The 14513-nt window shown below is 36.8% G+C and overlaps 2 protein-coding genes and 1 pseudogene across 3 annotated transcripts; all 3 read right to left on the bottom strand.

The window, feature by feature from the left end:
- Positions 1 to 1137: 1137 nt before the first annotated feature.
- On the bottom strand, positions 1138 to 2216 carry LOC307019831 (odorant receptor 131-2-like; annotated as a pseudogene). The gene has a single exon. The product of its transcript is annotated as an odorant receptor 131-2-like (transcript).
- A 1858-nt stretch (positions 2217 to 4074) lies between these two features.
- LOC307018518 (odorant receptor 131-2-like) lies at positions 4075 to 8837 on the bottom strand. The gene is made up of 2 exons (XM_079648779.1): positions 7551 to 8837; positions 4075 to 5150 (listed from the first exon to the last, which is right to left on the bottom strand). Exons 1-2 carry the CDS (start codon positions 7653 to 7655, stop codon positions 4188 to 4190), a joined length of 1068 nt encoding a protein of 355 aa, XP_079504905.1. The 5' UTR covers positions 7656 to 8837; the 3' UTR covers positions 4075 to 4187.
- A 144-nt stretch (positions 8838 to 8981) lies between these two features.
- Positions 8982 to 14011, bottom strand: ppme1 (protein phosphatase methylesterase 1). Its single transcript, XM_079648778.1, has 14 exons — positions 13712 to 14011; positions 12833 to 12928; positions 12503 to 12593; positions 12336 to 12393; positions 11694 to 11745; positions 11287 to 11441; positions 11011 to 11101; positions 10600 to 10665; positions 10393 to 10513; positions 10181 to 10310; positions 9962 to 10006; positions 9785 to 9849; positions 9474 to 9541; positions 8982 to 9387 (listed from the first exon to the last, which is right to left on the bottom strand). Exons 1-14 carry the CDS (start codon positions 13795 to 13797, stop codon positions 9384 to 9386), a joined length of 1128 nt encoding a protein of 375 aa, XP_079504904.1. The 5' UTR covers positions 13798 to 14011; the 3' UTR covers positions 8982 to 9383.
- Positions 14012 to 14513: the final 502 nt, after the last annotated feature.

Raw genomic sequence — 14513 nt, forward strand, 5'->3', positions numbered from 1 at the left:
CCGTCACCAGGTACTTCTCTCTCAGGAATGTTTTTCACCCCTTCAAGTACTCTTTCATGAAGGCCAGAGAGGTATAGAGAGGGCTTCAGGATTGTGCTGGAGTAAAGATTGGTTAAATTAGTCCACCTCCTGCTCAGACGCTTCTTTTATTCTGCGGGTCAGCACCTCCCTCCCTGTTTACCCACATCAATTGGTCTCTCTCTGTTTTCTGTCTCTATTCTTTCTCCCACACATACCTCCATTGTGACTGTGAGAAAGAGGAGGAGACAGGAATTTCATCTTAATGTCAACGTTACTAAACATCCTTGATTTTCAAAGTCTCACACAAGTTTTCTCAGGTGATTTAAAGACTGAAATAAAAAGTCCGCAGTTACAGCCAGAGTGTAAATTATTGACAGATGAAAAGTGACATCTGCTGGCTGAAAGAATGAAGTCTTTACATCCACGTTCAGACTTACATGTGGCATCATGCTTTTCAAATGTGTCCCTCTTTGAAACAACAGCTTAGAACTTAACAGTATCTATTTGTAATTATTGACTTTCAGTTTGATCATTATTAAGCATGGTTAATATTGTGTTTTACAATATTTTAGGCAGCTCATAAATAATTACCATATTATCTCCATGATAAGGTCTTTTCATCAGCCTTACTAAAGTAAATACTAAACGTTGATTAATTTTATTTCATGTGAAATTCAAAATGTTGTATTTATATGCTTTTCATATGTTGTTAATCAGCATCTCAGTTATTTCTTGAGGAAATCTTACATTTACAATTTACGATTTAATCATCATTATTGTAATGTCTACAATATTTAGACATTATTATATCACATACATGTCATGAGAGCGTTATATATATGTTGTGTCTATTTGTTTATTTAGTATAGCGAAACAGTCTAGATACTCATCATTTCTTACAATGGATTATTGTCATTTCTGTCAGCTTTTTATTATGATCACATGCGTTTGATAGCATTTTAAATTCTGATCTAAATCTGAGATACAATTTATCATACATTTTCTCATGTACTATAGTAAATCACACAAAGAAAAAAAAGTATTCCCTGCAAAGACAAGTCAGCATTTGTACTCAAAAACAGCAAAAACAGACCCACATGATTACTGTGTTTCATCTCATACCGTAGGAAATGTCTTAGCGGTGATTTTGAAGCCAAAGGTGAAATAGTATTTAAAGACATGTCTGAAGGTTTGATCTCTCAGGCCATATATGAGTGGGCTCAAAAACTTAGGGAAAATGATAAGGCATAAAAGGAGAGCATACTGGACATTTGTGGCGAGGGCAAAATTACCTCCCCATAGGCTGTCTGAGTTTATCGTATTAAACACAGTGGAGGTGAGACACAGGAACACCTGCAGCAGATGCAACAGCACTGTTTTATAGGCTTTACTGCCTTTACTCTCAGTAGAAGACGAAGAAGAGGCAGAGGCTGACCTCACAGTGATCATGATAGCAAAAAAAGTGTAGATGATGATAATAATTACACATGTAAATAACACAATGATGAAGGCATTGTTTGTATTCGAATAAAGTTGTTGACGGTAAAGGTGTCTGTGGCAAAACCTTGGCACAGTATAGTTTGTATTCTCTACACTGACAAACAGAAAAAGCTGCGTGAAAAAGTCTATAGAGGCCACGGTCGACATCCCAGCGATGGCCACTCCTGTCGTCCTGGTGGTTACAATATCTGCATGCCTCAGTGGAAAAAACAAATGGCAACATATCTCTCCAAAGACATCACAGCCAGGTTTAGGGGGGATATTTTAAAAGTGAAGGTTGCAAATATTGTGAGAATAATACAAATGTAGCTCATCATTCTGACCATGGTCACAGCAAAGATGTACAGCAACATGGTCATTAAAAGCTGCAGAGATTCAGACAAAAGTAAATGACCAAACAGGATATAACGGGGGGTCTCCAGGAGGAGAGGCTTGCTCAACAAGGCGAACAACATGACAGCGTTTACGTAGAGAAAGAAAAGACATGACAGAATTGAGAGCACAGCTTTAACAGGAACATTCAACTGCATCTGCTGGGTTACTTCTGTGGTGTCATTCATGACCGCAGCTTCATGCAGCATCTGTAAAAGCATGGCACAAAATCTCACTCATCCTTAATAAACAGTATGAACAAGTTCTGAATGTTGAAGCCGGTTTATTTTGAAAAATAATAACTTAAATAATCATGTTAAAGTCTGCAATAAAGCCACAAATCAAACATCACAATGAATATATCAGAAACAAATAATATTTGCAGTTAAAGGCATGATGAATAGTTCCATTGTTAGCATGAGACACATTACTTACATCTCACCGCTGTGATCTGACTTAATTTAACAATGAAGGTTCCCTCTACAACTTTGAGGAATGATTCACCCTTCTTCTCAACACCACCTTTTATAAGTAAGCTTTGTCTTGACAGCATCACCTGTGTCAGTCTAACAGCCAGTCAAAGCTCTGCGTTGTTTATCTGTTTTTCTTTGCAGGACAGTTTGAAAAGGTGGCTGCGACCGGCGCAAACATTTAAATGATTTCTTTATTTATAGACACATAACAATGTTGTATCTGCTTTATTTATTTGTTGAGGGCACAGTTTGCCAAGCTCCATTGAAATTCAATGAGGATATTACTTAATGGACATGTGTGCCTGCCCAGTGATCACCTGTGGAGCTAAAATTTACACTTAAAGTTCCTTCATACAATTATATTGCATGAACAGTATATCAACAACACAGTTCATGTTCATTTCCAATTCAAATGTGTGCAGGCTTAATTTCAAAGTGTTGGTAAAACTGAGACAACACCAAAAAACACATAAAGTGATGCAAATCTAGATAATTAAAAATGATATGTATATGAAACCCAACTTGTATGCAAGATGATTACTTTTACATTTGTTATGAATTACTTTTGTTGTATAGATTTGTCATTTTTCCGAACATGACATGCAGAACATCTCAAATAATTAATTCTCTGAAAACATTTCTAAAGTGTAAACATGTTAAAACACAGGTTGAATTTTCACATTTTTTACCTAATGTTTTCTTTTAACATTTAGCAGCTATGTTAGTGTTAAACTCTAAACCCAAAGCAAAGTACAGCTAATGCTGAGCGGATTTCTTTGGGTTATTCTCAAGTTTAAATGGAATACAACACATTTCTTAGGACAAGTGAACCTTTGGAGATTTCTCATACCACATTTGATCCATGATTTTGGTAAGGTCTTTAAATCACCTGAATGAAATACTATTGATTTGTATTTGATGTGAAATTTGCAATGTTATATTCGAATGCTCTTATTTGGTGTAAATCAGTTTTACAATGGAGAACAGCATTCTTTAAGGTTCCTTAATACATTTCCCTTCATATATAATGTATGCATAACTAAATGATTTATTTTAGGGTTTAATTGTATATTCACGTTGAGAATACAAAAAGTTAAGATGCTCAAGATTTTAATAAAATATATAATGCAAGCAAAGAAATGTCAGATATTTAAGAGCAAAGCAAGAACTATTGACTCTTTTGCTTCCAAATTTAAGACCTATGTGTATTTTATTTATAAAGAAGGAGAAGCGAATAGTGATGTGTGCATCTTAAAACGGCGATGACAGTGTTACAAAAACAATGTTCACTGTGAACTGAGGAAAATATTGGAGATGAAAAATTTAAAAACCCCAACCAAATAAACATTTTGAACCTTTAAATAAATGTTTTGTGTTTCATAGTGCTATCAAATAAATCACAAAGTTGACAATCATACCCTACATGGATCATTAAATGTCCGGTATAGTTATATATTGTATGTATAATATAAAAAAACTGATATTTTGAAGACTAATTGACACTGTGGCTTGACAAAGTATCATTATTCTGTTATTATTTCATATTAATTTAGAATGTTTTTGTATAAAAGGTGATTTAACATTTTCCGAACTTTTCCTTCTTATTATCAGAACATTTGCAGTTTACAGTTTTAAAAAAAAAAGAAGAAAACAATAATGATAAAAAACATTTTTTTTATTCTGACATGAATCTGACTACATACAATTTATCATACATTTTGTCATGCTCTAAGTAAATCACACAAGGACACAAACTTAAGTCCTGCAAATACAAGTCAGCATTTATCATGATTGTGCAAGCAAAAAAAGCAACACCAGAACTCATACTGTAGGAAATGTCTTAGCGGTGATTTTAAAGCCAAAGGTGAAATAGTATTTAAAGACATGTCTGAAGGTTTGATCTCTCAGGCCATATATGAGTGGGCTCAAACACTTAGGGAAAATGATAAGGCATAAAAAGAGAGCATACTGGACATTTGTGGCGATGGCGAAATTACCTCCCCATAGGCTGTCTGAGTTTATCGTATTAAACACAGTGGAGGTGAGACACAGAAACACCTGCAGCAGATGCAACAGCACTGTTTTATAGGCTTTACTGCCTTTACTCTCAGTAGAAGACGAAGAAGAGGCAGAGGCTGACCTCACAGTGATAATGATAGCAAAGAAAGTGTAGATAATAACCATAATTACAAATACAAATACCACAATGATGAAGGCATTGTTTATAGTTGTATAAAGTGGTTGCCGGTAGAGGTGTCTGTGGCAAAACCTTGGCACAGTATAGTTTGTATTCTCTACACTGACAAACAGAAAAAGCTGCGTGAACAAGTCTAAAGAGGACACGGTCCACATCCCAGCAATGGCCACTCCTGTCGTCCTGGTGGTTACAATATCTGCATGCCTCAGTGGAAAACAAATGGCAACATATCTCTCCAAAGACATCACAGCCAGGTTTAGGGGGGATATTTTAAAAGTGAAGGTTGCAAATATTGTGAGAATAATACAAATGTAGCTCATCATTCTGACCATGGTCACAGCAAAGATGTACAGCAACATGGTCATTAAAAGCTGCAGAGATTCAGACAAAAGTAAATGACCAAACAGGATATAACGGGGGGTCTCCAGGAGGAGAGGCTTGCTCAACAAGGCGAACAACATGACAGCGTTTACGTAGAGAAAGAAAAGACATGGCAGCATTGAGAGCACAGCTTTAACAGGAACATTAAACTGCATCTGCTGGGTTACTTCTGTGGTGTCATTCATGACCGCAGCTTCATGCAGCATCTGTAAAAGCATGGCACACAATCTCACTCATCCTTAATAAACATTATGAACAAGTCCTGAAAAATAATAACTTAAATAATCATGTTAAAGCCTGCAACAAAGCCACAAATCAATAAAACAATTGACATATGACAATAAATACATCAGACACATTTAATCTATGCAGCATGATGAATAGATCATTTGTAAGCATGAGACACAGTACTTACATGTTATTGCTGTGATCTAACTTCATTTAACAATGAAGGTTCTGTGAACAACTGGAATGCATCATCGTACTCAGCATCACGTCCTTTTATAAGAAAGCTTTGCCTTGACAACATCACCTGTGTCAGTTAACCAACCAGTCAAAGCTCTTTGTTGTTTATGTTTATTTTTTTAACAAGAAGGATGCTACTAGAGCAGTAGATATTGATCTGCTCATTGGAGCATACATCCTTTTTTGTGATAATTAACCTTATTTTTAAGCTTAAATGCATTTAGGACCACTTCAACAGTGAGCTACAGAAATAAACTTAACCAAGTAAAGTGTATGCTCATTTAGATGATTGAAAATATACCTGATCAATAATATGAATATTAAAATATAATATGAAACACCGATCTGCACTCACTTTGCTTACATAATTTTTTTCCCTTCTAATTTGTTATTATTTGGTGCAGCCACGAAACATACTACCAATATAAATCAAAAATCGTTCCATGTCAGAATACTGAAAACTGTATTTCTTTGATCTCTTTTTCCTTCTAATTTGTTATTATTATTTACATTGCTTTTAAAATCGAAAATCGTGTTGGTGAACACGAATCAATAGATTAATTCCGTGACTACAACACGAAATGCCGTGAGACTGTGCGTGGACATGTTTTGTTATTTTGACGTGTACTTTTAAAACATGTGTCGAAGACAATCACTTTTAAAATAGCTTTTAGTAACTTTCTTTTATCTACCCTTTCCTTATTCCTAAAATGACCTGCAATATTTCTAGTGTGAACATGTTAAAACACATAATTGCATTTTGTATGCTTATTGCAAAGTTAATATAGTAAAGACTCCATCTTTATGAGGCTAAAGTTGTGTGATTAATTAAAGTTTTTTAATTTAATTTCACAAAACTGTTTGTTACAATGGCAAAACATTTTTGAGCTCTGCGGACAGGTTGGCAGGTTGTAGATTTGGCCTAATTTACACACAATATTCAATGTAAGAAAATTGTACACTTTTCTGATTTAGCTTTATCTTTGACATTATTTTAACACTGGTGGTAAATGTTTATTGAATATAGGATGATGCAGCCAAATAAAATCTGTCAATCAGCTTTGTTTACATTCTTATAATGAGCTCTGCGACTAACTCTTTGGAGGACCATCATTAATGGCACATTAATAATTCAAATATTAACATTGCACATAAATACACATGCAATATTTTCCATTGTGTTGGTCCGTGGAGGGTAAATAAAAAATTCATATCTTTCCCTGGAGTGAATCAGGCATACAGTACGAAGAAAAACATGTCAATTTATCATCGAGTTTAAAAACAAGAATCTTGTTTTCCATTTCTGTTTCTGCTGCATTCTGAGTTATAATTAACAAACAAAGTAAAATAACTAGTCATATTTTTTCCACTTTTTTAAAAGAGAACACGTTTTTTTTTTTTAAAGGTCACATGACATGACCATTTCTACTGATCATAATTCCATTGTTGAGGTCTACTAGAATAGATTTACATTGTGCAATTTTCCAAACCCACATTGGTTTCTCATACAGCATCTCTGTATAGTATGTGTATTCACGCACTGTCCTAAACGGCTTGTTGGAGCTCCTGCCCCCCCCTCCCTGTGAGCCCACTCTGTTCTGATGAGTCCAACACCATTACAGCGGAACATCAGTGATTATGTGTTACAATGGCGTTATCAACCAGAAAATTACACGAGTAATGACCAACAGATGAGAATGCTGCGTGGGGTCTGGGTGCCGTGTTGGCGGGACGTTGCGAGGCTCGCTGCTGCGAAGAGCGGACGGTGTGAGCAGGCTTACTGGTGTGGTTTCCAGGTCGGCGAGACAGCGAGACACAGCGAAACCCAGTCCGAGCACACACACACACACACCCGCAGCCTGGCTGTGAGTCTGTGGCCGTTTCTCAATCGCGAGGATACTGGCTTGGTAGTCGCATACTTCCAAGTCACAGCTTCGGAAAACAAAGAAGAATGGAACAGGCTAACAAGTGTGCCACTCTCTCCAACGGTTTCAACATAAACTGTACCGAAAAATAAATACCTCACGATGTCTATCTAATTATGAACTTGCTTTACTTTCACGGAACACATTTTTGGTGATAACAAACAAATGTAACAAAGTCACATTACCAACACATGTTTTACGCCACTACATACTTACATTTAAATGTGTGCTGCGTCGGTTCAGCAATTCTCCGCAAGGGTTTTTGAAATTGATCCGTGCGCAAAGCATTGTGGGGATTTTAAGGACACGAAGTCTACCCATGTGCAGCCACGAAATTTTCCCCAGACCAAGGGTGGAATTCCAAGTATGCTGGAGATTGGAACAGTCCTTCGGCGGCACTCAATGACGTAGCATCCTTGAAATATTGGCTTGGAAGCCAGAATCCTCGAGATTGAGAAACGGCCACAGCCTCGCCACCTCAGGCTGAGAAATCCGGAGCTGCAACTGAGAAAAGATTGAGTGTGTGTGTGTGTGTGTGTGTGTGTGTGAGGAAGTCCGCGGATTGGTCCAAATGGACCAATCCGCGAATTTAACTTAACAGCTCCACGGACGTAACGGCTCCACGGATTGGTCCATTTGGACCAATTGGTCCATGGGGTTGTCGTTACGTCACTTGGTTCCCGGAAGAAAAAAATGGAAAAAGAAAAATCTCCAACGAGGCGTTTTGGGGCAACATAGACAGGTCTTTCTGTGTTAGAGTTTACTCACTACAGGGTGTAGTTTGAGGGGTTTTGACTCTGCAGACCGTTTACATGCATAAAAAGCTACATAACACACAAGGGGACAGGTAATAACCAGAAAAGCATGTCATGGGACCTTTAAATATCGTTTCAGCATTGTTTTTTTAATGAGGAATTAACATAAAGGAAATGTTCTCAACCAGTTGACCAACATCTGAGTTTTCGGCACAATTGTATTTTATTTAAAAAGGCAAAATTACTAATACAATTTCAATCATCATCTATACAAATATTTTGTTTCAGAAAAGTTTTCATTCATAACGTCAGTGATCTTGTGGCATGAGAGCTTTTTGTCGATCTGGCAAATTGTTCAACCTCCAGGCCTGAGTCACTGAAGCCGAATAGGATTTATGTTCCCGTCTAGTCATGTGTAAACTGTTCAATGAACAGGAATTCAAATGTGGGACGGACATCAACATTTCTGAATAGATTTGATATAAAACAAACAGCTACACTAAAAAGTGCGGTTGAGAAAAATACCTGAGGCCCAGTAAATCTTTGCATAAAGAAATCTAGTATCTGTCAGGCAATTTTTCTTTCAATGGGTTCAACTTCAGTAAACACATGCTGATTCTTAACAGCACTCACTGTAAAGTGGGCTTTAACCGTGGGAACAAAAGCTACCCTCACATTAAATGTTCAGTGTGAGTAGGGGTTACAATGCCTGATATAATTTTTAAGAGCTGCAAATGTGAATTTCAGAACAAATTAGAGTGAAATTAGATGATAGAAAACTATAATAAATACTCACAGCTGGATTTCTCCATGCATGTGTCACTTATTCTAAACACCAATCACATTTATCTTGTTACACGTCATGTAAAATAAACTACAGCATTTAAAATGATCATGATTTTTTTTTTACTTTTAATTCACACAGAATATACAAGCATGGGTGACATATGTGCTGCATCCATCTTTAATCATCGTTTGATTTCAAACATTACACTCACTTTTGGAAAACATGTCAGAATGATGCAAGCACTCAAAATGTAATTATTTAACAAGGAGAGCATTACTTAAAAAAATAAATTGTAAAGGAGTGGTACAATCAAATCCCAGTGTTTTAAAATAAAAAATAAGGCGAAGCTGAAGGCAAAGTATCTACATGACAAAAAGCAATAATAATAATAATAATAATAATGCTTGTATATTTTCCTTAATTTGCTGTTAAATTGTACGGGGATGTCGATGTATCTTGAAACATTTCTTCTATGGCTGCTGGCTATATATAGACGAAAACTGGAAATTAGCTGTTGAAAGAATATTACAAAGTTATTACATAAAAACGTACTATGTGGATTTCCTTAAACATTGACATTCTTAGAAGTTCACTTACCACAGGTAAGCTTCCTTAAACTCAGTGAATTTGTGCCTGACCATAAATGTTGCTAGAGCATCTGCTACCTAGCAAATGATGAGAGAAGATTAAGACAATAAAAAGAGCATGAACTGATTCTGGAACAGTCACATCTAAGCATAATCAGAAAATCCTCCCAAAAATATAATCTGACGTATTAACTGAACCAAGATGTGACACTACAAACAGCGATATCTCAGAGTTAGCATTGGCAGATCATGCCAATGCTAACATCAAGGATCATACATCACAGTAATTGGGAGAAAGTTGATGGAAATGTTAAACCTTACTTTTTCAGGCGCGTCCTCATGGACAGCGTGACCACACTGAGGGAGGACCTGCATCTGAAACTTCCCTGTGGACAAAAAGTGGACGTGTCTGAGAACTGCGTTTTTTTATATTTAGGAAAATAATTATTCATAAATAAAATGGAAAATATGCAGTACATCTGAATTTGTGGTGCTTACCTTGCATCTGTCCAATAGTAAGGTCTTTGTCAAGCCTGTCCACTCCTGTACAATGGATTAAGTCAGGGGTGAAATTGTGCAGCAAATAGCAAAATAGCTTGGAATATAATTCATTTGTATTTATCCAAACTAGGGGGACTGCACTGAATTCCATAAAAACTGCTTAACCAGACCCTCATGAACCACATTTGTATGTACATTTGCTTGGAGATATCTAACCTGCGAGCAGAAGCAATTTTGGCACAGGACACGTGAGGAAGAGGGCAGACAGGCCTCTGAACCAGCCTTCCCAGTATTTTTCCGTCTTCGACAGCTCCACTCGCCAGGTGAAAATGCTTTCCTTTTTGACCTGTTATGAAAAATAAAATCTCTCACTCAAAAAGCATATATGTAAGTTACAAAATAAAGACAAATATTTAGAGAGACTGAACCTCTTGGTCATCCTCCTTCATCCTTTTCTTGTTGGATTCTTCCTCCTCTTCATCCTCTTCCTCTTCTATAATACCATCAATGCTATTAGATACAGCAGGACTGCCGGGGGGTTCCTCACATCTGTGAATGTCCGATCAGACCTGATGAATATTCAGTACATACATTTGCAAAACCATGCCAGATGAAATATTAAAACTAAAACATACTTTTTCACCTGGCCTCCCATTGACACTCGTGCTGACTCGACGTTTCGGATCTGGCCACTTTTCACACTGAAAACAAAGCAAAGGAAAAGTTTCAGACGCCGTCATTTCTTTAAACTCTAAACTTAACTCTAAACTTTGAATGGAGGTTTTGGTATGAACCTTCAAAAGTCTCAATTTAAATATAATAATTAATCTGATCAAATAAATAAGTGTTTTATGACATCTACTTTCTTTTATAAATATAACTTGTCAGTGTGTGCCTCACTTTATGTGCAGCAAATACACATGCAATAAAAAAAGAGAGTATTGTTGATTTAGAATCATATGGTTTAATAAATGATGTTTACTTTATAATTTAGTTTGGGAAAAATAACCACATAGCGATAGAGTACATTTTTTGTTCAATCATACCTCCACTCAATGGCATTTTCCAGAGATTTAAATGTCTTTGGCCGACTTCGGAGGAAGTTCTGCATACTGTTCAAAGCATCCATTGCTGTACCTGAATGCAATTAAAAACGTTCACTTGTCATTAATACATCCTGGAATACTATACCATGCTCATTTAATTTCAATATGAACATTTATCAAAAACATTTTCAGCGTGCTCAAAAATAATAACATCAATTAGGTCAACTAAGTCATAATTAACAAACAGCTTTCTATGATATTCCAGAAAGCACTAACCTTCCACAACATCAATGACACAGAGGCCGAGCAGGGATGGTATGTGATTGGCAGCGGCTGTGTGAACTGCAATGGCCCCGCCCATGCTGTGCCCAATGATCATGATTGGAGGAGGGTTATCTCCATAGAGCACCTCCACCACTTTGCCAATATCCCTTTTGAAGAAAAAGAAAATAAATATGTGAACTACTTTTATCAATCAAAGCCTAAAAAACAACAAGAACCCCCAAACTCTCCAATCCTTTTCTGTGGCTGTAGAGCTCAAAGTGGACTGTGTGTGTGTGTGTGTGTGTGTGTGTGTGTGTGTGTGTGTGTGTGTGTGTGTGTGTGTGTGTGTGTGTGTGTGTGTGTGTGTGTGTGTGTGTGTGTGTGTGTGTCATAACTGCGCATACTGTACAGCAACTTACTTGGCCATCGTGTCCGCAGAGAGATCATCAGGATTTTTCACTTTGGTGTCGCCTGCAGGTGATGAGAGAGAAACAAATGTCACTATATGTTCCACCTTAGCAATATGTAGCAGTTTGATATAGAGAGAGATTCAGTGTCAAATCACAGAGGGCAAGGATGGGTGGAAATAGCTTAGGATAAGAAATTTAACTTATTTTTAACACTTTATTTGGAGGTCTCCAACAAATAGTTTAAAGAGTAAATATAACCTTTCAAAGACTACGATTCAACGTTTTTTGTCCTTATGTGTAACATTTTATATAGATTATGTGTGACAGATAATGAACATTTATACATATAACCACTCAACCTATGCTGCTCAAAGCATAGGTTGAAAGAGAGGCTTAAGTTCAACTGAAATATTCTGAGAATATGTACATACTGTATGTTCATGAATTGTCACATACACTCGAAAGACAATCTGTCCAACATAACATTATAAATAAACAGCCATGGTGTATTTCCCGATTTCGACTAAACTGCAGTATTTTAACCAGTGAGCAACACAGACTCATAGGACGTCGATACAGTATGTGCCTTCAAGTTTGAATCAAAGACGACAATTGGTTTAAATGATTTTTTCAGAGACTACATTTATTTACCATGAGCTCGAAGGTCCATAGCCACCACCCTGCAGTTGATCCTGCTGCATATTACAGCCTGTTAAAAAAAGAAAAGAAGAAAAGTCCCATAAACATTCCACAATATAGGTGTGTATTTCAAACATGTGGTTAATCAGAGAATTTAGTAGTGAAGTTATAATGCTCACAGTGAACACGGCCCAGGAGAGAGCAGAGTGTCCTCCTCCATGGAGCAGGAGCAGCACGGGACCATGGGCGCCGCTGCAGTAAGCTCTGAAAATGTTCCAGGTAGTCAAGGTAATGCATAACAGAGCTGTGCAAGAGTTAAAACGCGAAGAGAAACTGCTTTATAAGAACATTGATATTATAAATGGCTTATCTTCAATAATGAGTTAGATAGTGCAAGTACTGAATCTGAAATGACGTAGTTGGATGCTAATGCCTGGGTGACTGCCACACCAAAGCTTCAATAATTCATGCTTAATCGTCTCGAACAAACACAAGCAGCAGTCAAGGATATGTCTTTGCCATTTTCATTTTCCACCTCAACGTCTTCAATAGTTTCAAAGTACTGACTCCAGGACAGGGGGGTGAAATCCCTTTTCCGCCCGGGTCTGTTTAGAAAAAGGAGAAGCAAAATGTAAACCAATCCCATATTTCAGCTGAATTATCAAAACCCATAGTGCAAGACATACAGCTTTGACACACATGTTTTCATTAAGAGAAAAATAGTGCATATAAATGAGATTATGACGATACAGGAATATCCAAATGTAATGCAAGCACTACATTTATTAAAAACACATTTTTCAGCAACAACACACCACATGCTACTGTGCTAATGCTCTGGCTGCTGTATATTCAAAACACAAATGATCATCACTTTAAAAAAAGGTATATAATATATTTGTAACATGTTAAAAACACGTTATGTGGACAAGTAATAACAAGCCAGAAACGAGCCCTGAACTTAAGTTACACAGGATCTTCTTAAAGTCTCTGTTTGTGGAGACTACTCTTGTTGACATAAGGATTCATATATTCAGACACTGCTTTTAGTGTGTCATCAATGCTCACTCATAACCTGACATATCTAAGCTAATGTTATTTAAGATCAATGGCTAACGCTAGATCAAACGTAAATATGAATATATGTAATCATCCTGTATTTTAAGATATGGTGTGAATCGCGTTTTATCTGCGACTGTTTGGTATAAACTCTGGTAGCAACAGCTAGCTAGCCTTACTAGCTAAAGCGTAGTTCAGCTATATTTGAACTAACTCTAAAAGATACCAGTCCAGTGTAACAGAAAGCACTTTCTGTGATGATAGAAAATATAAACGTGTAAGTAGTAGCAGAGTTGACCGAATGCTATTATGATGCTAAGGTAGCTTACCCCATTTTCATTTTGGAGCTGGACTGCAACCCTCCAGCCATGGGAGGTCTGGAGGTTAAAAGATTTAAATGCAGCTGTCTCTCCATGTTGTCGGTCTCTGTCACGATCTGGTTAAAACGACCTGCGCTCTCTTTCGCAGCATAAGACTATCTCTGACACCTGCACCGACGCTAGCTAGGCATTGGATAAATTACAGCTAACGCTAGTTTCTTCTTCTGCTGCTGTGATTCTTTTTGGTCGGCCTCTTCTTCTACGATTATATTTTGTTAGCTTGGTGTGGCACTTTGAAGCATTACTGCTGTCTATCGCAATCATCCACTAGTAGAATAATTTGCATATTTCATTTGAGATCACACTAAAATGTTTGACTTAAAGATATATCACAATACAAAGGCCCTCGTTGATACTGTAAAACAGCATGTTTTCTGAAATGTAAGAATGTTTATGGTTCGTCAACCAAATACCGTAATGTAATATAAAGGATGTATTTATGTGTGAAAACGAGGCATTATCTTACAAAAATAATTATATATCAAGGAACATAAATCTGAATATTAGATTAAATGGACATACTGTAAGGTTCTGTTGGTGCTGCTGGAGTGGATATTTCTGCCTCAGATTATGACAAAAACAAAGCAGGCCTTTAAAGATATGTATTGTACAATTTGCAGGACAGTACAATAGGGTAAAACAAATAGAATAATATATATGTCTCACCAAAAAACTCCCACAGTCCTGAAGCCATTATCTTATGCTAAATGAATACGTAAAGCTATAGTCACAATAGACAAAGGTTTGCAAA

Source organism: Notothenia rossii (genome assembly GCF_949606895.1).
Source record: "Notothenia rossii genome assembly, chromosome: 9".
In the NCBI taxonomy this organism is placed as follows: domain Eukaryota; kingdom Metazoa; phylum Chordata; class Actinopteri; order Perciformes; family Nototheniidae; genus Notothenia; species Notothenia rossii.